The 25,311-nt window shown below is 34.7% G+C and overlaps 3 protein-coding genes and 2 pseudogenes across 10 annotated transcripts; 2 read left to right on the top strand and 3 right to left on the bottom strand.

Annotated features, from left to right (window-relative positions):
- On the bottom strand, positions 65–1,377 carry LOC18600436 (annotated as a pseudogene).
- LOC18600435 lies at positions 2,651–5,855 on the bottom strand. 4 transcript variants are annotated; one of them, XM_007030874.2, is made up of 8 exons: positions 5,480–5,854; positions 4,814–4,893; positions 4,572–4,632; positions 4,275–4,332; positions 4,053–4,110; positions 3,574–3,646; positions 3,147–3,267; positions 2,651–3,031 (listed from the first exon to the last, which is right to left on the bottom strand). In XM_007030874.2, the coding sequence occupies exons 1-7, from the start codon at positions 5,792–5,794 to the stop codon at positions 3,175–3,177; spliced, it is 738 nt and encodes a 245-aa protein (XP_007030936.2). In that variant the 5' UTR covers positions 5,795–5,854; the 3' UTR covers positions 2,651–3,031; positions 3,147–3,174. The 4 variants fall into 4 exon arrangements, 3 of the variants coding, with proteins under 3 accessions (XP_007030936.2, XP_017976097.1, XP_017976096.1); XM_018120608.1 differs by lacking the exon at positions 2,651–3,031 and adding an exon at positions 3,439–3,490 and having other exon boundaries at positions 3,175–3,267; positions 5,480–5,855; XR_001927743.1 differs by lacking the exon at positions 2,651–3,031 and having other exon boundaries at positions 3,175–3,267; positions 3,439–3,646; positions 5,480–5,855.
- LOC18600433 (non-functional pseudokinase ZED1) lies at positions 7,015–12,556 on the top strand. 5 transcript variants are annotated; one of them, XM_018122157.1, is made up of 4 exons: positions 7,016–7,151; positions 7,572–7,768; positions 7,873–8,837; positions 10,621–10,870. In XM_018122157.1, exons 2-3 carry the CDS (start codon positions 7,747–7,749, stop codon positions 8,598–8,600), a joined length of 750 nt encoding a protein of 249 aa, XP_017977646.1. In that variant the 5' UTR covers positions 7,016–7,151; positions 7,572–7,746; the 3' UTR covers positions 8,601–8,837; positions 10,621–10,870. The 5 variants fall into 5 exon arrangements, with proteins under 5 accessions (XP_017977643.1, XP_017977644.1, XP_017977646.1 ...); XM_018122154.1 differs by lacking the exon at positions 10,621–10,870 and adding an exon at positions 11,721–12,556 and having other exon boundaries at positions 7,015–7,151; positions 7,572–8,837; XM_018122155.1 differs by having other exon boundaries at positions 7,015–7,151; positions 7,575–8,837.
- On the bottom strand, positions 9,690–11,714 carry LOC18600434 (annotated as a pseudogene).
- On the top strand, positions 23,261–25,308 carry LOC18600430 (UPF0603 protein At1g54780, chloroplastic). The gene is made up of 3 exons (XM_007030866.2): positions 23,261–23,844; positions 24,125–24,317; positions 24,726–25,308. The coding sequence occupies exons 1-3, from the start codon at positions 23,398–23,400 to the stop codon at positions 24,971–24,973; spliced, it is 888 nt and encodes a 295-aa protein (XP_007030928.2). The 5' UTR covers positions 23,261–23,397; the 3' UTR covers positions 24,974–25,308.

Raw genomic sequence — 25,311 nt, 5'->3', positions numbered from 1 at the left:
GTACATGGTGTGTTGACTTATTTCTCAATTTGAGTCACTCTATTTTCTTGGTTGAATATCTGCAAATGTTCTGCAAAATGAACCTTGCTTTGTATCCTTCTTTCAATCAGATGAGAGTTCCAACAAAGCAATCTAGAATTTTAATACCATAACAGGCTTCTCAAGCTGCTTCAGCTGAAATTGTTATCTCTGTTCAAACAGATTGAAACAACTTGTAAACTAATGAAGCAACCCACTAACTTTCTTAGAACAAAAGAAGCTTACAGGCAGGCTAAGTTTCATAAATCAATGGCTTAGAGTCTAGAGGAGCCATGCATATAAATACAACTACATTTTACAAGATTTTTGTCGGCTACTACTGAGAAATAGTATAGCCAAATGGGGTTATGCTAACACGGTGATGGAAAAGACTGATCAATTCGCTTGAGTTCTTTGGCAACCTCGACCATTGTTGGCCTCTCTTCTTCGTCAGAAGAGATGCATCTAAAGAAAAGTGTTGTACAATCCTGCAACTGCTTCAGAGCAAATCCTTCATTTCTTATTCTACTATCGATAGCATTCTTGAGGTTTTCAATACCATGCCTCGCTAAAATGTAACCAGCATTCTGTCCACTTAAAAGCTGAATTAGAAACATTCCAAACATATAAACATCATACTTCTCTGTTAAATAACCTCTATCCTTATATTCAGGTGTAAGATTGAGTATTCTCCATAGTACAAGATCATCAATTACATGTGTTTGTCCTTTGGGAATAGATATACATAGCCCAAAGTCAATGAGTTTGGGAACATTGTTTTGATCCAATAGGATATTTGAGCATTTAATATCTCGATGGATAACTGGTCTAGAAAATGCAGTGTGGAGATATGCAACTGCACTTGCTATACCTGTTGCTATTTTCAACCTGCATTTCCATGGTAGTGGCTCATCATTAGTAGCAGAGATACATGTGGAGAGGATTTTTGAGCCAGCAAATTCATATACTATAATTGGTTTTCTTGTCTCTAAGCAGCAACCTAAAACCTTTAAAACATTCTTGTGAACACTCATTTGTGATCCGATGGCAATATCTGTGTAAGGGTTTCTCCTTAAAAAACTCCATTCAGAGTTATACTTCTTCACTAAACTTGGACGGTCTTTTAGAAAGCCTTTGTACAATTTATAACCAACATCTTCCACAAAAATCTGGCGTGCTCATAGTCGTTTGTTGCTCTCATAAGCTCTTTTGCAGAGAAATGACGGATAGGATTAGATCTGCCATTACATAAGGCGATGACCTCCTCTAATAGAACCCCTCCATTTTTTATAAAAAATTTCTCTTTCTCTTCTTCTTCATCTTCATGTCTCTTCACTTTCAAACATGTAAACATCTTGCCTAAGAGTGGAACTTTACATTAATTATACAAACATGATAGTAAATAAGTACGTAGAACATCATGTAAAGATAAAATAAAATTAATTAAAAAAATGATAAAATCAACAGATTGTAATGTAAATAAATATTTCTTTTCTAACTGAGATAACCTATTATTTCTATTTTATTTCTTTTGCTGCTTTCTAAGGAAAAAAAACTATGTTTCAATTTGATGCATTAGCAGTTAAACTGATCATAAGCTAACAGATAGCTGATACTGTAACAGTAAGGATTCAGGATCCAGAATATCTAGTTGGAAGCCAGAGAGTTTGAAACATTTATCCATAAAAAAAAACAAACAAAAAGGACATATGAACATGAGTATTAAATTGGATTGAGTTAATCAAGGTTATTAGTTAATATTAAGAATGAAAACATGAAGGGAAGAAGAGAAATGCACCTGGGAAGTTTGAATAATAAATCGAGATGAAAGGAAGCACAAGATCCAATAACTCAGAGAAATAATCTTCCAAATTGAACCAAATTTGATGCAATGAAAACCTGTAGCAGTTTTCTTTGCCTGCACAGATACGAGTCTTCCAGGTCAACAGACAAATATCCCACCAGTAGTTTTATGCTTGAGATAAAATGTGAAGTCATGACATAAAGTAAGGTCACAGGAAGTTTCCATCACAAAGCTTGGCAGCTTCCTCGCGCTTTCTCTTCAGTAATTGCATGATTTTTTAGTCCTTCAACATATTGGAAACCAATAAAAGAATATAAACTTTTTTTTTTTTACAAATCAAAGAATAAATTTAGTGGCATAAATTGATATATTTCAAGATTTTCTTTTATTTTTTAAACCTATAATAAATCATGTACCATTGTTTTGAACCATCCATGAAAGCTCGCTAGAGTGGGCTAGGCCTCTCAATGCTTTATGTTGTGGTTTTATATAAGCCATCGAGGCTTTGGGCTTTCAGCCCATCTGAAGAAAGCTCATGGACCTCCCGTGTTCCAGTTAAACAACCTACCAAGGGTCAATGATGGCCAAGCTCACACGTTAACAGGGTTACTACTTAGAAACAAGAAATGGAAAACAAAATCCATAATTCTTATAAGCTAAAAGAAACTTGAATTTATAGAGATTGAATGCCAGTGACTTCTAGAAAATTCTTATCAGTGCTTTGATATCCAATAGCAGAAAATAGAATCAGGGTTAATGTTACTTTTTGAGTCATCATGGACGCTGGTGAGAAATGAAATGAAAAGGTCTGGTCTTGTAGAACAATTCTAAGTCAAGAGAATCAGCAAACTGTGCTTAAATTGATCAAATGCAGAGCAATCTGAATGATTTATGTTCCACTAAAAATCTCACAATCATTCAATTAATATGATAAATTATATAAAAAAAGGGTCCTCAATGACTTGAATTCAACTCTGAGCTTTCTGCTGTTTCCAAGCTGCTGCAAAAAGGTAAGCTGCTAGTGATTAGCCGTTGGAATTTCCAATTTGAATCTCTTCAGTAGATGTTTCCGAAATGTCTCATCAACCCAATGTGTAATTTGTGCCACAATCAGTGGAGAGCCATGTCGAATGAGAGTTTTTTGAAGGGCAGTGAAAAGAAAGTAAGTGGCGTATCAAAGGGTTGATGTTGAGATAGGCATAGGCCTGTCTGCATGAAGACAAGTCAAGAATTGTCAATTGAAAAGAAAAGGCCAAAAAAAAGTCTGATGAACAAGATAATGACTAGAGAGTAATGTATAAACTGACAATGTAACTCATCAAACCTGCTGAAATAATTTGTTGTGCAAAGGACTACAGAACTGTCAATGAGACTGCAGCAGAACGCAGCTTCACTCCATCATCATCCCACTTGGACTGTGGAGCAGTTGCTCCAGCAATAATAGCCTGCATCCAAAGCTAGTTGATTAGATATACAGCATGAGAATGATAAATATATAAGAATTGGTGCATTAAAATCTCTAGTAAAAATTGTGATCCTGAAAATTAAGTTTACAGGTCCGATGCCCATAGGAGACATCCTGATGCTGAGCCAAAAGCATTCAGCCTTAAGCTTACCCTTCATGCATCATCTGGAGGCAAAAGTACCATGCTATATGTTGGCTTATCTCTTGACAAGAAAAGAACAATTTTAGCTTAATTATGGAAATGAATAACACTCAGATTAACAATCAACAGTATTCATTAACAAACCTTTCCATTGTTGACAGTGGCCACCAGTGCAATGTGCTGCTCATCTCTTCCAAATTCATAGAAATAGTAAGTCCTGTGATCAATTGAGCATTTCGAAAGCATACATCAGACACAGAGACAAAGATAGTACATTTGACACTAAATAAACATGCTTTCAATAACTTTTCTCCCCGGTTATATTCATTATCCTTTGTAACTTTTTAGTGCAATATGCAGAATCTCATCTGTCATGTTTGGTGCATACTTCCAAAAGGCAGATCTGCATTCCTTTCCATTTCCATCTGTGTAAATTCTGAGAAACACTACCTTATAACAGTAGTGGGGACTAGGTTGTGTTTATGTGTAATCTACAGTCTGTTATTCCCTTGATTGCTTTTACTTACTGAAAAGCGTAACTGTTCAAGTAGTATCCTTTTAACTAATTGAATTAATTATTAATGGTTTATGGTAGTACTGGGATGCTTGAAACTATAACTTACTTGAAACCTTCATCTTCCTTTATCTTTATGGTTCGGGCATTATAAAGAGTTGCGCCACCTGCCATTGCACCATTGCTAGAATTGAAGACCAATAGTAAAGATGACAGAAGTCAAGAAGAGAGCTAGTGGTCATTTATTCCTACATAATAATCGATAGACAGAAGTTTTCACTTTTTATGGAACTGAATTCAACCTGGGACCAAGCATTTAGTTATAACCAACCTGGGACAAAGATTCTAGCTGCCTCCTTTATGGAACCTAAATCGGTAATGTCTTGGGCCTGTTCAAGTAAGAAAAGATCATTTAAGTTCTCTAATAGTTGAAACAGATTAATCCAAAAGATAGAATAACATTGCAAACATTACATGGTATAATCTAATAAGTTGAAATCGATCTATAACCACGAGACTTGTTTTTTCCTTTGCAAATTTGAACACTGCAGATATTCCTAACATTACAACAATTCAGAAATGCTCTTGAAGCTAATCTAGCTATAATACTAAACATCATGACACAAACCTCTAGGAAGGTGATTTTGAGTTGATTCGTCCGGCGAATGACAACACTCAAAACCTCAGATCTGCACATGCCAACATGACAACAAATCAAATACAAGCTGAGAAATGGGAAGTTTCACAGAACTAAACTTTTTTCTGTGCATGCTTTCATCCATAAACTAGTCTTAGGGAGCATAATCTGCACATCTGATCATACAGAAAACACAAAAAATGAACACGAACATCAAGGATAAAACTGAATACCCATCAGTAGACGCAAATCGTGCAGCAAAAGTTCTGGGCTTTGCTTTGTCCCCGTACAGAGATGCTCCAGCATTAAAATCCTACAAAGATAGAGCAAATGACAAAGTTTATCGGCAAAAACTCTATCATCTTTAAGAATATCGATCGTAATTAACTCCAATAATTATTCTCCAGTAACAACTGAATTTTGGTAAATGAGTTTTGAAGCATCTCTTTTTGCACCTTAATGCCATGCATAGACAGCCAACATATAGAATGGAGTAGATATTTAGCCAGAACGAAGTATCAAATAGCAAAAACCATCAACACCACAGGTAAAAATTGGATTTTGGACTATGATTCTGAGGGAGAACTAGAATGTAGCCTATTAGCAACCAAAATAATGTCACGAAATGGAAGCACACTTTAGATTCTACCATTATGTTTTGAAATTGGGGAAAAAAACCAAACCCAGACAAAGATAAAGAACACCCTCATTCCTTATGTTTTGAAATTGCAGAGAACAAGTAATTAGAGATTTCATTCTAAATGTTTTTAGGGGACTAATTAAGTGCATTAAACTTCAAAAAAAATTACATATTTGATAAACAGAAGGCAGCAGAACAACACAATCCAATTAAAAAGGCATGCTAAATACAAGATTTTTAATCAGATGAACATGTGTACCTCAGGCTCCATGATGTCCTCAAACTCAGGAGGAACCCTGATGGCAAAACCATCACCATAGAACTGGAACCAAGATTTGGTGTTTGCAATGTTCAAAGCCGGCTTGGAAGTTGTAGAAGGTTCAGCTAAAGATTGTGGAACTGGGTTTTGCGGGGCCCAAAGAATGATGCATAAGGAAGTAGAATTAATGATGAATTGTCTCCTAATATTGAGAGTTTTAATGACAGATGTTGGAACTGGAGGGTTGAGAGAGGTAAGTTTTGGGTTTTGAGGAGGCTTTGGAGGGTGTAGAGACAAGGAGAGAAGAAGGGCCATGAGGGAGGGAAGATAAAGTTCATGGTTGTTTACAGACTAGTAGATAATGTGGGACAGTCAACTTATGGTAGTTATGTCCCATATTTTTTCACTTATGGGAGGGCATTGTGGTCATATTGAAGCATTATATAAAAAATATTTGACTATGTCTATTCACTTTTAAAATATAAAAAATATTTGACCCTAAATCCTTGAGATTTAAAAATATAAAAAATTATTGCATAATTAACATACATTACAACAGAGATATGAAAGCATCACTAGGGCTATGCTGAAGAGTTCGCTGTAAAGGAAGGAATTTATACGGCGCAGTTGCTGGGTTTTGAAACACTTATCCTTAGATGCATCTCTTCTGAGGAAGAAAATTGAACGAGGTTGTCAAACAACTCAGGCGAATTGGTCAGTCTTTTCCGTCACCTTCTTAGCCTAGCTTTGGCTAATATTATTTCTAGCAGCTGAAAAATCTTATAAGCTGGATTTATGAAACTTAACCTGTCTGTAAGATTCTGTTCTTCCAAGAAAGTGAGTGGGTTGCTCCACTGGGGAAATGTAACTTAAGAGAAACAAATGTATGGCTGTGATTGTAGGATTTAAATTGTCAAAATTCATTAGTTTACAAATTCTTTAAACCTATTTGAATAGAGATAACAATTTCATTTTCAGCATAAGCAACTTGAGAAGTTTACTGCATCTGAACATTTGATTTATACATGATCCCTTATTTAAAGAATAATTTCAAATCCCTTTTCTAAAATAAAAAAAAAAACTTAGAGAAGCCTGCTATGGAATTCTCATCTCATTGAAAGAAGGATACAAGCAAGGTTCATTATGCAGAACATTTGCAGATATTCAACCTAGAAAACAAAGTAACTCAAATGGAGAAATAAGTCAATGCATTCTAATTAGTAACAATAACAAACTGGAGTCCTCTTAGTACTTAATTCCAATTGTATCTAGAATTTTGGGCCTGCATTATTGAGGGATTTGGTGATTTCAAAGGTTTGAGTCAAATTTATTAAGGCATACACTTAATAAAAACAATCAGCGCCGTTAAATTTTCGGAATTTGTGTCAAAGAGTTAGGCGATGGTTGAGGAGGGAAGTCAAACAAGGCTGCCTGTTCTTTTTTTAATGGAAGTTGTCCGTGTATAACTTTGACTATTTCAATCAAAGCTTTGCCCTTCTTTCATATATGGATGCTTATGCCTGGTTTGACTTGTATCTATATCTGCATCGGCTGCAGCAGCCTGTAAGTTTCCTCTCTCCAATTCTTTCTGCCATTTCTGGACTCCCTTTCTGCATCCTTGGTTCCGGCAGCTGTATTTTCAATTTAGATTTGATCAGTTGAACATTTGCAGGTACCATTTCATGCCCCATATTGATTTTTAGTATTTTTGCAAGTTATTTCATTTTTATGACTGTAGCAGCAGGGCAGAAATTATCGTTGGCTGCTCTGTAAAACATATTGTATATTTTTGGGAACCATGAATAAAACTCTGGCTAAATTTAGCACTGTGGTTGAGTTGCAAATGCCTTGGACCACAACTAAAGTTTGAGTACAAAACCTGGATTTCTAAACCAGGACTACTAGAATTTTGTTTGCAGTCTTTTAATCTGAATAATCATAGTTTTGTTAATCACAACAAATAGAATCATATTACTTTCCATTGCTGATTGAAGACTTTGATATTCAATGTGTATTTGCCTCTCTGATTGTATCTTTCTGCCCTGTATGCCATGCTTTTTCTTTTATCCCATTTTTTAGTTGATTGGTTTAGGAGGAAGGGAAGATGTTTTCGAGTTTCACAAGAAGGACACAAACCAAAGATGAGGGACCATTGTTAAAGAATGGAAGCATGTTATTGGAAAAGCTTATTGCCTCTTGTAATGGTAAATGTAATCCTATTCGTACTTTCTCCGCTGAGGAATTGAGCAAAGCAACGAACGGTTTCAATGTTGAACAAGAAATTTCAAGGTATGTTCATTTCGTGTTATACAAAGGTTTTCTGGACGGCCGTGAAATTTCTGTTAAAAGGTATGAAATTAGGGAAAGTAAATATCTTGAAACGGCTATTACAGATATTGTTATTGGCTCACAGATGAGTGTTCATAAGAATGTTCTAAAGCTCATTGGATGCTGCTTAGAGACTCAAAATCCACTTCTTGTTTATGAATTTGCTGGTGAAAAAACTCTCAAGAAATATATCTTGGATGTTCATGAGGGGCAGACTAAGCCCTTAACATGGAAATCTAGAATAAGAATCGCAATGGATATTGCTAATGCAGTTGCATATCTCCATACTGCTTTATCCAGACCCATTATTCACCGAGGTCTTTCACTGATATCAATCGTATTGGATTCAAAGTATGTTGCTAAGCTTAGTGAGTTCTCACTCTCCATAGCCATTCCAGAGGGCAAATCCCATGTGGAAGATGCTATCTCAGGGATAACGGGGTATATGGCACCAGAAGTTTGGAAAGGTTCAAAAATAAATGAAAAGGCTGATGTTTATAGTTTTGGCAGACTCTTGTTTGAGCTTTTGACAGGAAGAAACAATGTTCCTGAATATTATGCTGCAGAGGATGCCATTGTAGAAGAATTTGTGCAGTCCTATGTTGAAAGCAATCGGTTAATTGAAATTGTGGATCAAAATATTTCAAGTGAAGGAATCAATCGTGATGAATTGGTAGCTTTTGCAAAGATAGCACTTAGTTGCACTGAGGAAAATCCAGAAGACCGGCCAACGATAACTGATGTTGCAAAACAGCTAAGGCAACTTCATAAAGCTTCTCCATGTATTACATAGATACATTGATTGATGTTTAGCTTAATAGCTGAACAACTTCATAGAGAAAATCACAATGAATTCTCAGCAGCTACTGTAGCAATACTTGTTTTCAATCTGTTGTAGGACAAAAAGTCATGCAATTACTGTAGAGAAAGGAATAAACTGCTGCAGATTTTCATTGCATCAAATTTGGTTCAATCTGGAAGATGATTTCTCTGAGTAATTGGATCTTGATTTACTACTCAAACTTGCCAGGTGCAATTCTCTTCTTCCCTTCCTGTTTTCATTTTTGCATTTCAGCTAGTTACTTCGCTTTTATCAGTGCAATACATCTTTTTATTTTTGTTTGGACTCATGTTCTTATATTGACTAACCTTGATTATTCAATCCAATTTAAAACTGGTGTTCATATATCCATTCCATTGGATTCAACAAAATTCCAGGTAGATGATTGTTGTAGTTTACATGCTCAATGGCTATAGTGAGGCTTTCATATCTCTGCTGTATTGTATATTAATTAATTCAATAATTTTTTTATATTTTTTAAATCTCAAGGGTAGGTCAATTTATTACACTGTAAAAATATACATTCATTAATTTTAGGGAATGACTGATGAGTAGAATATTTTCGATTAAAATTTAACTATGCATAATATACTTGAATTCGATTAAAAATTACAAATAAATAAATATGAGAATCTAATTATTAATATTTATAAAAAAACTTAAATTTGAATTTAAAATAAGAAATTAAAAATAATATTTATGAATATTATTGATAAAAATTAAATTTATAAATTTATAAATTAAAATTTAAAATTATATTTATAATCATTAATAAATTTTAATACGTATTATATAAATGATTAATAATTATATACTAGATATAATAATGGCAAACTAGAGTTGAAACGAAATAAAATTATAAATTCTTATATAATAATAATAGAATTGAAAATAATCTACAAAAGTCAGGTTGGCTCTTAAGTCTCAACCTCCTTAGAAATTTAAAAATAGATCAAAACAAAAAACAAAACTTGAAATAATTAATTAACCAAAATCCCTTAATTGGACTTTTTCTTTTAAAAAAAAAACACATTTTACTTTTTATTCCTCCTTTTTGTTCATTTCCTCAACAATTTCAAGGATTTTAGCATCTTTTTCCTCAGTCTCCTCTTCCTCAGCAGTTTTTTCCTCAATCTCCTCTTCCTCAACAGTTTCAAGGGTTTTAGCATCTTTTTCCTCAATCTCCTCTTTCTTGGCAATTTCTTCCTCAATCTCCTCTTCTTCGGCAATTTCAAGGGTTTTAGCATCTTCTTCATCAATCTTCTCTTCCTTGGCAGCTGCAAGGGCTTCTATCAAGCTTTCCAAGCAAGCCATTGGATCCTTCCCACTCTGTTGTGTAGCAAATGCTCAAAAACATCTGCCGAAGTCATGTTTACTTCTTCCAACAAGTTTCCAATTTTTTCAAAGAGAAGATGTGAGTCAAGGTTCAAATAATTCTTTGCCAACACCTTAAACCCTCCTAAAGCGCAATAAGATAATTCGATATGCATATCCATTCTTCCCCTTCTGATCAAAGTTGGATCAAGTTTATCGACATGATTGGTCGTAAACACAATAATCCTTTCTCCAGTACAAGCAGACCAAATTCCATCGACAAAATTTAAAAATCTTGATAATGTAACTTTACTTTTACTTTTATGTTTATTATCAGAATCAGAATCATCTTCTTTGTTTTTGCGTTTTTGCGTAATATCAAGTAAACAATCTATATCCTCAACCACAAAAATACCTTTCCATGATGAGTTAATTAAAAGAGATTTTAAACGGGCATTGTCTTTAATTGTGGTTAACTCAAGATCATACATATCATAACCCAAAAGATTAAACATGGCCAAAATCAAAGTAGACTTACCAATTCCTAGAGGACCATATAACAAATAACCGCGTTTTCAAGCCTTGCCAATCTTAGAGTAATACTCTTTTCCCTCACTGAATGCTATAAGATCATTGATGATCTCTTTTTTCTTCTCAGGATCCATAGTAAAAGAATCAAAACTTGCAGGATGTTCCAACAATGTGTAATCCAACCATCATCATAATTCGTATAAAGCTTTCGTTGCCTCCTCTTTTTCTTTATAGCTTTACCTTCTTGTAAAACATGATTTAAGTATCGCTCCATGATGATATCTCGATCTTTAAGATGAAACACAAGAGTGTAATAATTCTTATCATCAAGAGCTCGACTATATATTGTTTCCTTCTCAGGGGAATGTTTTCCTTTATACCACGTAACCTTGATGCCTTCAAACTCATATTCAATATCCTCATAGTGGTCTGAAGAAAATAAAAGAGGTTCCTTTCTCTTGTAAGATTCTGCTTTCAACCTGGTTACTTGTGCAGTAGATTTGGAGCTAAGGTAGTATTCAATAGCGGTATATGCATCGCTACGATGGCAAAGGCCAAAAGTGAACTCGTTAAATGTGATGCGAATGCTAGGAAAGAAATAGTTCTTCAATCTCTCTTGCCAAAGCTCAATGTGTTTTGTCAAATAATCAAGAACCAACTCCGAAATTGTTTCGCTGAAAAGCATTAGGCTGGTGAGAACATCAGCCACTATTCCTCGCCCAAATATCATTTTGCCTAAGGATTTTCTTTTTGTTACTGCTAAGATGAGAAGAGAAAGCTTTTTAAAAAAGAAAAACTAAAGAAGATAGTAGACAATTGACATAACCTTTATGAGTCGAAGCTATATATATTGAAAGGTTTCTTGTACAAGTTTCACTCCACTTTGAGTTTCATAGTTTTTATTGAATTTTGTTTCAGTTTTCTGGTTGCATTTTTTTTATAAACTCAATTAATTCTCCTTGATTCAAATTTGACCCCATTTATAATATCCTAGTTTCGGTTAGATTTTTTTTTATAAATTGAATTAATTCTCTTGATTTTCTTCTTTTATAAAGTGAATTAATTCTGCATGTATAAAAAAAAGACTGGGAAAAAATGTAAATTTAAAAAAAATCAAAGGAAAATGTAGGTAGCGCGGAGTATGCTATGGACATCTACTGGTAAAAAGTGATCTTTACAGCTATGGAGTTGTAGTGCTTGAGTTACTAACTGGAAGGATGCCTGTAGATATGTGACAACCATCAAGGCAGGAGAACCTTGTCACTTGGGCGAGGCCAATTCTGAGAGACAAAGACCGGTTGTAAGAGCTTGCTGATCTAAGGCTTGGAGGGAAGTCCCCGAAGGAAGATTAATTTTATACTGGTTTGCACAACTGCAGCTGCTTGTATTGCTCCTGAGGCAAGTCCAAGGCCCACAATGGATGGAGTGGTTCAATCATTAAAAATGGTGCAACGTGTTACAGAATATCAGGATTCAATGTTAACCATTTCCATCAACCAGCCCAACCAGAGATAGTCCTCCACTACTTCTGAGTCTGATGAGATATCGTCAATGTTCTCTTCGGGTCCTCACTCTGGTCTAAGTGCCTTTGACAATGACAACTTCTCGCGGACAGTAGTTTCCTCTGAAGATCTTCATGAAGGACGATGAAGACTTTGAAGAGAGATATAATCAACTGGAAGCCTTGCTTCAGTTGGAAGCTTATCACAACCCAAAACACCAATGAGAAATTTTCTCAATAGGAAGTGGTAAATTTGAAATAGGATTTTCAAAGGTGTCATAGATTTTGTGATTTGGATAGATGGTGATGGGTGCTTCTTGTTGTCCCAATTGTTGCTAAGTTTTCCCCCATGCAGTGGTTGATGAAATTTTGACCATATGCCTTGTAGTTTGTTCAATTGCATTAGCTTTCGATTTCAAGGGTTTATATTAAACTTTTCTTTATGGGTTCAAAAAACAAATTCTGCATGGATTGGGCTTTAATTCCTTTCTGTAATGACAGGAACATCCCACTCACTAATTTGGAGCCTAATAAATAATTGCAATGCTTGATTTAAATTTAAGCACTCTTAATTACCTCTAAGACTTGGAATAACTTTGATTGTAGTGGATTGGAATAGGACTTTGTTAATCTATCTTGTTTTTGAATCAATTAATTACCGAATTATTAAGGAAGCTACCTAGCCTTGGTGATGGAAACTTCTTGTGACCCAAGTTTATATCATGACTTCGCATTTTATCTCAAGTATAAAACTATTGGTGGGATATTTGTCTGTTGACCTGGAAGACTTGTATATGTGCAAGCAACAAGAGCGAAAGGGCGGATTATTATGCTAAAATGGGGGATGATAGAACAAATGAATTGTTATGTGTTTATCCTTGATTGTGTGGATATGACAGTGTGTATGGGGGAACACTTTCACTTGTGTTTTGAGGGTATGGTATTATGATTCTGCTTCCTTCGGGGATAATCTATTATACGTTGTCTGTGATTTCCAATGCTAGAGGGAGTTTAGACCTTATCCTCTTGTCAACTGAAAGCAACGAAGAGTGCATGGAGATGTAAGAGGGGAAAACAGCCCAGCAGGTTATCTTTGCTTCTCTTATGTGTTCTGCATTTGAGAGACGCTTTGCTAGACATCTAGTCTGGCTTTTTTTCGATGTGTAATGTTTGTTTTCCTTTGTTAACATGGCCTCCATGATTAGGGAGCTTTTGTTGCAGGGGATGTATAGTTCATAGGGCATTGACCTTGGTTGTGTTTCTGTAAGCCAGTCAATCGACAGTTTTTTTATTAGTTAAATCTCAGCTGAATACGGTCTTTTTTATATGTAAAAGAGTTCTTCTTTCTGCAATGAATCAAAGTTAACTTTCAGAAAAAAAAAAAAAAGGTTTTCATTGCATCAAATTTGGTTCAGTTTGGAAGATTCTTTCTCGGAGTTATTGGATCTTGTGCTTCCTCCCTCTCCCTCCCAGGTGCATGTTTTTATTTTTGTTCTTTCAGCTACTTATAATTTCACTTCTATCAGTTCATTACATCTCATGTTCATATATTCTAACCTTGATTAACTCAATCCAATTTAACACTGATTTTTTCTTTTTGGAATGGCTTTTGTACTGTGTATTAATATAAAGTTGCACTCTTAGGCAAGATGTTTGCATGTCTGAAAGCAAAAAGGCATGAAGATGGAGTTGTTCAGACATTTTTTACCAAAAAAAAATGGAGGGCGTTTATTAGAGGAGATTATGGCCTTATGTAATGGCAAATCTAATCCTATCCGTCATTTTTCTGCAAACGAGCTTTGCGAGCAACAAACTGTTATGAAACACATCAGATTTTTGTGAAAGATTGTGGTTATAAATTGTACAAAGGCTCTCTAAAGGACCTCCCAATTTTTGTGAAGGAGTATGAGACTAATTCTAGATGGAGTTTTCCTGCAGCCAACCCTGAAAAAGATACTAGTGAATACTCTACTCATCAGTCATTCCTTAAAATTAAGGGATGCGTATTTGATATTAATCAAATCTTTGGTTATCAATTTGTTATTCATTAGAATGATATTGCAGGTTTGTGTTTAGGTGCAAATGGTTTTATCATACACGTACAAACCTGAACCAGAAAGTTCTAGTGTTGTACATCCCAATAAAATGTTCTTATTGGATAGTGGAGCTCAATATGTATTGATGGACCAACTGACATAACAAGGACAGTACATTTTGGTGAAACAATTGCCAGACAAAGAAAAAAGAATGTTTCATCCAAGTTCTAAAGATGTTGCTTCTGTTTTGATCTATACTTGTTGGCAACATAGGAGCCCCGTATATGAACTACAAACTAAATGTTAGTTGGTCTACAGCCATGCACTGGAAACGATTTGAACAACATGGAGATTAAAGGATAAAAGTTAAATTATGAGAAACCCCTCTACCTACTGTTGGAAAAGGTTGTTCATTGACTTTTAATTAAGCCCAATAATGGGTGTTCTATGATCTTTTCATTAAAGAATGTATTCGTCTTACAAGTTTTTCAACCAGTAGCCAGCATCCAAGAATTAATACAAAGATTTACGCCTTCTGTAACGACCCAAGTCCAACTACTGATCCAGCAGCTTTTTAAGATTTACGCCTTTTGTAACGACCCAAGCCACTCAAGTCCCACCACTGACCCAACATCATTTTGGGCCTAAACTACGTGGCTTAAGTTCAAGTTTCAGCATCTTTTTGGGCCTAAACCACGTAACTTAAGTTCAAGTTTATTACAATTTCACCTACTCAAATCCTTGATGTCTTCATCAATGCCATACATTGCATCTACGGGACTAAGATCTCACTAAGTTTATTACAATTCTACCCACTCAAATCCTTGATGTCCTCATCAAGGCCACACATTACATCCATGAGACTAAGATCTCACCAAGTTTATTACAATCCCACCCACTCAAATTCTTGATGTTCTCATCAAGGCCACACATTACATCCATGGGACCAAATCTCACCAGAGCAATGTAAAAGTTCACATCAGACTGGTGCAGGCTCTGATATCATTTGTAACAATTCAAGTCCAACCACTAACCCAACAGCTTTTTGGGCCTAAACCACGTGACCTTCAAAAGCTTAAGCTCAAATTGTTAGTAGTAGTGGGCTTGAATTGTTATATAGGTCTTAACAATCACATTCACATCAGATGTGGGATGTTGGGTATTATACATTCAAAAAAAAAAATAGCCAACATCCAAGAATATGTGATGTCTAACATATCCAACATCTGTTTTTTGAAAAAACAAGAATCCAATTTATAGAAAGCTATTCCACCACTAGAAGAAGCACAATATTCTCCTCACTCTATTTCAGAGGTGAATGTTTTTTGTTCCCCTCTACATGAAATTTCTCAAAAAAAAAAAAAAAAAAGAAAGCCAACATCCAAAAATGTATGATGTCTAACATATCCATCCTCTCTTTTATGAAGAAACAAGAATCCAGTTTATAGAAAACTATGAGGTGAACGTTTTTGGTTCCCCTATAGCTGAAATTTCTTTAAAAGAAAAAAATAAAAGAAAACCACGAGAAGTGGGCAAAAGTAGCTCACACTTTTTTTTCTCCTTTTGCCATTTCCTTAGCTGCCATTTTACATTTCCTGGTGCCTTGAGCCTTCTTGCACAGCTCTGCGGTGTGTCTATTCTGATAGCTGTCCTTTATTCTCGTGAAATTAGAGAAGCAATGCCTACAAGTCTTGACAATGGTATCGTTGTGCTTCGTTCTCTTGCTCTTAAGGTCACCTTTCTCATTTATCCTTGTTGGTTCTTTCTTCCCTTTCTTCTTAGATTGCGTTGAATAAGCACCTTTGGATGATGCTAATTTGGACGAGAAGCTTTTCTTGCCTTTTGACCCTGCCATGTCAATCTTGGAGTTTAGCAGGTGGAATCTTGAGAGAGAGAATTGTTGATGTATAATATGTCAACTCAGGGCCAGTATGATCTTTAACAAATTAATAATATAGTGCTTTCATAAATGGGCTTGAGGCGTAAGACGTTTTTAAGAATAGTTCTCTCTATAATTTTATCTGTTTTTAGCCAAAAGAAAAAAAATTGGACAAAATTGTCCTTAATGAAATCGACTCATTCGCTAGGCTCTGTGCCTCAACCCGAAACCTATTAACGGGTCAAGTATATTTAGGTTTACGCCTCAAACTGACTCATATTTTTTGAACCTTCCTCACCAGACTATTCATCTATGGAGTATTTCTTACCAAAAAGAAAAACGTTTAAACATTTTGAGCATTTTGAAGTAATTTTTTTATATACGAAGAAACGTATGAGCGTTTTGAGCATTTTTAAATATTTTAGAGTGATTTTTGATATATGAAGAAAAACTTTCGAACATTTTGAGCATTCATATTTATTAACTATGTTGTTAAATGGAATATGGTGTATCGTTTGAAGTTGTTGATCACCATCCAATCCTTGTACGGTGTAAGGATTTCTCACCATTGCTCCAAGCTACAAAGAATTTCAGATTTGAAAAAGCATGGATAACTCATCCTAATTTTGTTGATTTTCTTAAGACAAAATGGAGCTTTGCAGAAAAAGACATGACTTTTACTGTGAGAGGACTAGCCGAAAATTTGCAGCAGTGGAGTCTAGAGAACTTTGGAGATATATATAAAAAGAAAAGGACGTTACTGGCGCGTCTCAAGGGAATATAAAAGCAACTTGATGCAGAACGTAACAATTACCTTCAGCATTTAGAAATTACTCTAATTGAGGAGTATAATCTTGCGCTCTATCAAGAAGAGATTATTTGGCAACAAAAGGTTCCATTGGATTGGCTCAAATATGGGGATAGCAATTCAAAGTTTTAGCATGCACTTGTGAAAAATAGACAAAGGAAGAAACAGAAAGCTGCACTTTGAAGAGAGGATGGATCGTGCTACATAGATCCTAAAGAACTAGAGGAGATGGTTGTTAATTTCTTCAAACATTTGTATGCGAATCACGGGGTTTGGGTTTCTTTACCTATATCGTCAAATTGGAGATTAAATGATGATCAAATTTCAGATTTAGCCAAGGCGATATCTAGTGAAGAAAGTCAACATGCCTTATTTGACATAAATCCAAGGAAAAGCCCGTGCTATGATGGTTTCCCAGCAAACATTTTTCAGAAGAACTGGAAATATATTACTGTTGATTTGGTTAATTTTGTCTAGATTGCTTATGCTGTAGGTTCGGTTCCGCCAACTTTAGATCATACGTTAATTACCCTTATCCCCAAAGTTGAAAGTCTAGAGAAAATCACTCAATATCGACCTATCAACTTGTGCTCAGTTTCACTGAAATTATTTAGCAAAATATTGGTTGATCGGTTGAGACCAATGCTTGAGGGATTAATTGGAAGATCGCAAAGTAGCTTCATTCCGAAAAGGCAAGCTATAAACAATGTTATTGAGAAGCACGAAAAAGGAAGAATTAAGGTAGGTTTTTCGAAGAAAAAGAGACATTGAAGCCAGCATCATTGCTGCGTAAATAATTTTGTTCTATCGGATGGGGAATGGGATTATAATAGTTTGGTGAACTACCTTCCTTCAGAAGAATTAACGTTATTGTCGGAGACCATTGTCCACAAAATTCTTCAGCCACAGACATGCCACACTGGGCTCTCTCATCGTCTGGACAGTTTACAGTTGCCTCGGCTTATGAATATTTGAGAAAACAAGAGACTTTACATCTTAACAGCATTTCAGGTACTTGGCAATGGGCATGGAGATGGAATGGACCCGAAAGGATCCGTATGTTTTTACTTCAATGCCTGCATAACCGCCTGCTTGCAAACCAGGAGAGGCTTCGAAGGCACCTATCCAATGATTTGATATGCAGGCAATGTAACTTGGAAGAAGAATCAATGCTCCATGCACTTAGAGATTGTCCGTTAGCAAACAAAGTTTGGTTAAGAATCCTACCATCAGATGCACAAATTTTTTTTTTTAGCTGCTCTACAATGGACTGGTTGATGTTTAATCTAAGTAACTCTTAAACTGAAACGAATGGAGCAGCATGGGCAATGATATTTGGCGTGACTTGCTGGTTTCTCTAGAAATGGAGAAACTTAATTATTTTCAAAAATGAAACCATTAATATAGAACGAAGTTTGACTTTAATCTACAGTATGGTCTCAACTATACACAATGGAGGTTCAGTTTGCATAAAAAATGGGAGCTTTCAACAGAATTGTCTAACAGAGGTGTTAAAATGGTGGGCTCCTCCAACCACGGATTGGATAGTACTAAATACTGATGGAGCATATCAGAAATCAACCGAGCAAGCAGCTAGCGGCTGGTGGTGTTCTGAGAGATTCACTCGGCCAATGGAGGGGAGGCTATACCATGAGACTCCGGCGTTGTACAGCATATTGGGCTGAACTTTGGGGAGAATGTAGAGGATTAAAACATGATTGGGACTTGGGTTTTCGAAAGATAGTTCTTCAAGTGGACAGTAATATAGTAGTCCAGGCTCCTCTCAATTAGATCACCCGTGTTCCAATTCTGACCTGATTCAAGCCATTCATGGTTTGATTTAACGACAATGGGAGGTTCAAATAATCCATATCTTCCCTGAAGGCAAGAGAGTAGCGGATTTCATGGCCAATGAAGGTTTTACTATATATTTCAAATAATTTGGTAGCTTATAATAGTTCCCCAGATAAGGTAAAAACCCTTTTATTTCATGATGTAATCGGAATTTGTTTCTCTCGTTCGATTAGGCAATAAAATTCTCGCATTTTTTTAAAAAAAATTACGGATCTGCAATCTTATTAATACCCTTAGACCATAACATACGTGAATAAGCAGTCTTTCATCCAGGTCACCCTCCCCAAGCAATGCTGCTTTAGCAAAAACCATTCCATTTATTTAAAGATCATGCATTGGTTAAAACAAAAATTTAATGAAAGTTTCAAACAAGAAAACATGCCAATGTTTTGTTAATTAATTATTGAATGTTTTGTTACGTGATATTAAATTTAAATTCAATGGAATAATACATTTTGGGTTTATTTTTTTTATTATTTCAATTTCTTTTTATTTGTAGCACAAAAAGAAAAAAAAAATCTGCATGAATCAATGATTGTCCATGGAAGGAGCCTTTATTAAATTGAAAATGTGGACCGTCAGTCCAATGAATATCCAACCTGAATGCATGCTTTTGAAAATGATAATACTATCATCAAACATAGGTAGGATTTATTCGATACAATTTAGTAGCGTGAGTTGAATTCAGGCACCACCAAACATATATAGAAAGAGAGAGTATTCCATTCTTTGAGTGTTTTTTCTTAATTTGAAAGCAAATTCTATATCATTCAGCAATAATATATCGGGCAAGCATGTGACAAGGAAATTAATACTACTACTATATCATCCACGTTCCTATTGGGCTAATAATAACACAAGTAGCATCATAATTGCCTGGATCTCGTAGGAATATGAGCCTTATATGCCTAGATTTTATGTTGGGAAGGTTGAGACTTCAGAGGCAACTTTATTTTTTATAGTTTAATTTCAGTTCTATAATTATTAAGTAACGATTTTTAGTTTTATTTTATTTCTACCCTCTTTGTTTTTCGTTACTATATACTAGTGTATAATTATACTTAAAATTTACTAATAATTAATATAACACTTACTAAAATTTATTAATTGTTTTAAACTTTAATTTATTAATTTAAATAAATAAAAATTAATTGTTCCAAGAGTAACCTCATGCTAATGAAAATGAATATATACAAGATTACAAAGATTATCTTATAAAAATAACATCATGTACTTCATTTTGGAAATGTGCATTTTTGCAATCTTTAACTTATATGTTGAATCAATGAATAATGTGTCAAAGTGATTGTATAGTCCTAAACAAGTGGAACAACTATTTCACGCAAATGGCATTGGAAGTAACTAAAAAAAGTGATAAGTTTCATGAGTTACTTTCACGCATATGGCATTTGAAGTAACTAAGAACAAGTGACCGGTGCATAAGTTATTTTCATTTTGTGATGTTCTGGAGAGTTCTTGAGTAACTGCTTCCTCTAGCTTTATAGAGTTTTAACAATTCATTTTAGGCAGAACAAGATTTTCTTGAACTAGTGCAAAAATATTTTCGCTCTTGACTTATTACTCTAGATATTTTCTCACTAATTCTCTTTTACATAGTCCTTTCTCCACCATATTCATAATCTTGCTCTACTACTTTGACAATTCCACGCTCCTATTCTTTACCTATTCTCAACTTTACTCTACCATTCACTTATTCACATCCACCTACAACAACACTTGATACATCAAGAATTGGTTTAATCTTTCTCTCCACTGCCTCCAATAGATTTTTTACTTAGTTATGTTTTACCATTTTTCTCTTGAAAGAATTAAATTAGTTTTATTCAAATATTTAACCATCTTTTTTGAAAATTGATACATTGAGCATGGCATCAGCTGAAGTAATTAACTCAAAAACACATCTTTTCTATTGTAAACTGAAAGTGGAATCTTTTAGGAGAAAGACGTTTCTTCTATTAACGACTATGAGGACATTGAAGGTGAGTTTGAAGATGTCAAAATTACATGGTACTAGGAAATTTCCCTTGAGAAGAAGATAATATATAGTCATCTTTTTGATAATAAGAATTATTATGCTCTCATCTCTCACCCCAAATACCAAGAAATCATAGTGGTGCGATATTTGAACCATGTAAGACAAAGCCATAAAGAAAAAGAAGAGGCAACGAAAGCTTTATATGAATTGTGATGATGATTTCTTGGATTACACATGATTGGAATATCCCTAAAGCTTTGATTCTTTTGTCACGGATCTTGAGGAGAAGGAAGAGATAATCAATGGTCTTATCACATTCAACCGAGGAAAAGAATATTACTCAAAGATTGGCAAGGCTTGGAAACGTGGTTATTCATTGTATGGTATAGAAAAAGGATGATTGTGTTTACTACCAATTGTCACGCCCCAAATTCAACGATTTGGGACATAACAGACACCATGAGACAAATCCCATAAGCATAAGGCAACAATATCATACTAAACTAAATCTAATATCTCCAACATCTGCTGTATTAGCAGTGTTGGATTCACTTGTATCCTCTCCAAAAGATGATTAATTTCAAGCCAAGTCAAGATGCTGTCAAATAAGAAGTAGATCGTAATGAAGATATGATCTGCAGTGCTCTGCACGCAATTGTATCCTTGAATTGAATAAGTAGGGAGATTGCAGCTTTAAGTTCAAGAACCTGATGAGTGAAATTTCAAAATCCCCAACACTATGGGACAAGTACTACTCCATCAGGAACAAGTGAGAGATATGTAGAGTAGTTTTGGATTATCTCAAGAGGGGAACTATTGTTTTTGTGATAGCTACAAGCCTACAGGAATAGATGAGCTCAAATGGTAATGGGGCTAAAATTGCAAGTGGCAAGGTTTATTGCTCCTGTGGTTGTATGAAAATGGAAAAAGGTTGAAAATTTTTAAATTTTGATTGGAAAAATCCTCAATACTAAAGAAAGATATTTATTGGATATGGGTTTCCATTCATGTATAAGTCCAAGTGCATTGTCTTAATCTTCTTCCATGGATTTAACTTTCATGCTCTCACCCTTTTAAATTTATTATTGTTAAGTGAAATGAAAGAGATACATGCACCATTTTAAATTTTTTAAAAAAAGTATCCAATGTCTCTTTAAAATTTACACTTTACAAAAATTTCCAAATATAATAAAAGTTACAAATACAAAGTCCTCATTTCGCTAACATTTTGTTACAAACTTAAATTAAATACTCACATCAAAATTTATAAATATGCAAGGGCAAATGTTAATCTTGCTAACCAAAACTCCTGCTAAGCAAATATAATTCTCAAACATGCAAAAATGTCAAAGCCTGTAAAAATGATGAAAATTAAAGAAATGAGTACAACTACTCAGCAAGTAATCAACATCCTCTCAATTAGATTAATAATGCTTCAAAACATTTAGACCAAAATTATCAATAATCATATAACTATCAAAACAAAAGTTAGGTAAACACATCATAAACACGTTTTCTCCAAAATCGTATTTTCATATAATAGAAGTAACTATTACTAATTCAATATTCTATTTAGTAAATTAAATTTATTAATTCAGTTATTAGTATATTAATTAATTTAATTATTTTTAAAATTAAATAATATTATTTATTTATTTATTTAATTGTTTACTAATACATTATTTATTTACTTAATTAAGTTGTTCATACATTAATTAATTTATTTTTTAAAAAATTAATTATTATTATTTATTGAATTATTTATTTATTAATAATTTATTAATAATACTTAAATTAAATTAATAATTTAATTAATTTTCAAATTATATAATAATACTAATTTTATTAATTGTTTACTAAAATATTTTTATTATTTTATTAATTAAATTATTCCATTAATTCTGGTATATATGCTACATCAGGTGAAACTCACAATTTAACTTTTTCTTTAAAAAATTACGCAATTTTATTACTTAATGCCAATCTTAGACTTTATGGTTACAAAGGAAGGAAATAAACACAGAAAAGCATAACTCCAAAGCTCAAAATATCCAATTTTGAGATAAGGCACCTCCCTCTTCCCTTTCCATTGCAGCCACCATCTGAATAAAATCTTCTTTAGAATTCTTAAATGCCAAACCTAACACATTGTTAGTATCAAAAGTAAAATATTGATCCAAATCTTGTACAAATTCATCAAGGTCATTCCTTTGCCCATTTATTGTTCCGTAAAACCCTACCCTCTACTGTTTGACAATTTGTTTTTGTTGCAACATTTCTTGCATCTAAGTCTCCCTCCGGCATGAATCATAACCTACAATTTATCATTTCTAATTCAATCTCATCTTTCTTTTTCAACTGCAAACAAGTTCAAGATCTCTACAACCTGCGTCATTTTCACCAGATACCGTAAGAACAAATGAACAAGTAGGGGTCTGTGTTGTGTTTATGGATAGAACCAATGTATCATCTGAATTAGTCCTTCTATGTTAATTGTGTCCCATATTTTATTAGTTACAGGAGGGCGATGTGGTCATTTTAGTGAAAGTGGAAACGAATATGTCACCCGATAAGCTATTTGGAATGGTCCTGGCAAATCATGAATAGACCAAGGTACCCTTTGTTTATCTACATGGCTGAGAGACAATATCCTCCAGAGAAAATATGGCCAACCAATCCAAAACAGGACAAAATCCAAACCACTCAAGCATACTGAGCTCAACAGAAACCAGAGACACATGGTGAAAAAATCTTTCATTTCTGTCTTTTAATTCTTTCAAAAAAATAAAATTCATTTCTCTCCTATCCACCAGCTGGTGACCAGTTAACAATGGAAACCATTCTCTCTTCTCACTCTCTCTCTCCGATCCTGAATCCAAAAGCATCCACTTCTAAGAGCCTTTTGTCACCTTCAATTCAACCAAGATCAGCTTCTCTCCCTCTCTCAAAACCCTTTACTTGTGCCCTCAAGAAACAAACTTCTCAATCACTAAAACCATCTTTGGCAGAACCCAAAACTTGGTTTGTTCATGCACAGCGGGGACTAGCGGCTCTAGCTATCTCTTTAGCACTCAATTTTTCTCCAGTCTTGCACACTGGCAATGCATGGGCATCAGAATTTGATGTAATCAATGAAGGGCCACCCAAGGACTCCTATGTGTTTGATGATGCTAATGTGCTTAGTAGAGTGACAAAATCTGATTTGAGGCAGCTTTTATCTGATTTGGAGTCAAGGAAGACCTTCCACATTAACTTTGTTACTGTTAGAAAGCTCACAGTAAGATCTTGTTTTGATGAATTGACTTTTACTTGGATATTACCCTTTTGTTGGTTTGTTATTGTTTGTTTTCTGAAACCAAGTAAAATGAAGAAGAACAAATGAAAGCTCTATGCAATTCTTGAAGCTGATTAGTTCATTTGACCTGGTTGTTTACCAGGAATCATAACATTATGGCTTCCTTTTGTTTTCCTTTTTGAGAGTTTCTTAGTAAACAGTGGGAATGTAGGACTGCTTTTTAACCTGTGTAACGGATGCAAAGTTTGAGATTTGATTGCAGAGCAAAGCTGATGCTTTTGAGTATGCTGACCAAGTTTTGGAGCGTTGGTATCCCACACTTGAAGAGGGTAACAATAAAGGTATTGTTGTGCTTGTTACAAGTCAAAAAGAAGGGGCAGTCACAGGGGGACCTGCATTTATTGAAGCTGTTGGAGAAAAAATTCTGGATGCTACTGTATCAGAAAACCTTCCTGGTAAGTATTTCTTTTATTTTTGTAACTAAAACCGAAATCGAAAACCTTCTTATAAAGATTAGTTCTAGAGGCACCTCGTAGCTTGAAGAGGGTACAAACACTTAAATACTCAGTTTCAATCTAGTATACCATCAATGTAAGATTCATAGCTCCTTTTGGGACCGTGACATCCTCCCCGGTCTAATGAGGATTTACTGTCCTTAGTGGCACATCGTTTCGTAACCTAGAACCGGCTCTTATAAATGAACTTATTTGATTGCTTTGCGAATCATTTTATTTGCTTTCCCAGCAATTGACCATCAATGGTATAGCTTAGGCTGAGAGATCAAACAAACCACTAGGAGAGAGAAGAGGGTTTCGTTTCTTTAGCTGCGGTTATACTGATCATACTGTTTTCTTAATTTGCAGTTTTGGCCACGGATGAGAAGTACAACGAAGCAATTTACAGCAGTGCCAAAAGGCTAGTTGCTGCCATTGATGGGCTCCCAGATCCTGGTGGCCCCAAGTTTAAGGAAAATAAGAGGGAGTCCAATTTCAAATCCAGGGAAGAGACAGAAGAGAAACGAGGACAGTTCAGTCTCGTGGTTGGAGGTTTGTTGGTGATTGCTTTTGTTGTTCCCATGGCACAATACTATGCTTATGTCTCCAAGAAGTAAAAGCATAATCTATATTATAGGATTTGTGATTTGTCTTTCAAATCCCCTTTATACGATCCATCATGTTAAAAGATGGTTGACGAGAACCTTGCAATCCAAGAAACTAGTACAGATTTTTGGTTCTCATTCGGAAAACCAAAACTGGAATGATGTTTAGTCTAAGGTTGTATACTTAGTTGGTGCTCGGAAGAAGTTGTATTATAGCACATGATCTACTTCTATGATCTGCATAAATTGAAATTCTTAGGATCACAGATCAAACGAAGCAAGTAAGCTCGTACTATACAGAGAGAGCTGTCGAACGTTTCGTTTATGAATGAACAATTTGAACTGCATTT

The sequence above is a fragment of the Theobroma cacao genome, chromosome 5, assembly GCF_000208745.1.
Source record: "Theobroma cacao cultivar B97-61/B2 chromosome 5, Criollo_cocoa_genome_V2, whole genome shotgun sequence".
Classification (NCBI taxonomy): Eukaryota; Viridiplantae; Streptophyta; class Magnoliopsida; order Malvales; family Malvaceae; genus Theobroma; species Theobroma cacao.
Note: the sequence above shows the minus strand (reverse complement) of the source record. Positions and strands in the feature narration are given on the sequence as shown.

What these genes read in the sequence shown, in the direction of transcription:
- LOC18600435 (XM_007030874.2), bottom strand. Translation starts at nt 5,794, where the DNA reads ATGGCCCTTCTTCTCTCCTTGTCTCTACACCCTCCAAAGCCTCCTCAA. An exon ending in AGCTAGAATCTTTGTCCCAG is followed by an intron (nt 4,111 to 4,274) that starts GTTGGTTATAAC and finishes GTGCAATGGCAG; the next exon opens with GTGGCGCAACTCTTTATAAT. An exon ending in CCACTGTCAACAATGGAAAG is followed by an intron (nt 3,268 to 3,573) that starts GTTTGTTAATGA and finishes CTTTGGATGCAG; the next exon opens with GCTATTATTGCTGGAGCAAC.
- LOC18600433 (XM_018122154.1), top strand. Translation starts at nt 7,584, where the DNA reads ATGTTTTCGAGTTTCACAAGAAGGACACAAACCAAAGATGAGGGACCA.
- LOC18600430 (XM_007030866.2), top strand. Translation starts at nt 23,398, where the DNA reads ATGGAAACCATTCTCTCTTCTCACTCTCTCTCTCCGATCCTGAATCCA. An exon ending in TTACTGTTAGAAAGCTCACA is followed by an intron (nt 23,845 to 24,124) that starts GTAAGATCTTGT and finishes ATTTGATTGCAG; the next exon opens with AGCAAAGCTGATGCTTTTGA. An exon ending in TGTATCAGAAAACCTTCCTG is followed by an intron (nt 24,318 to 24,725) that starts GTAAGTATTTCT and finishes CTTAATTTGCAG; the next exon opens with TTTTGGCCACGGATGAGAAG.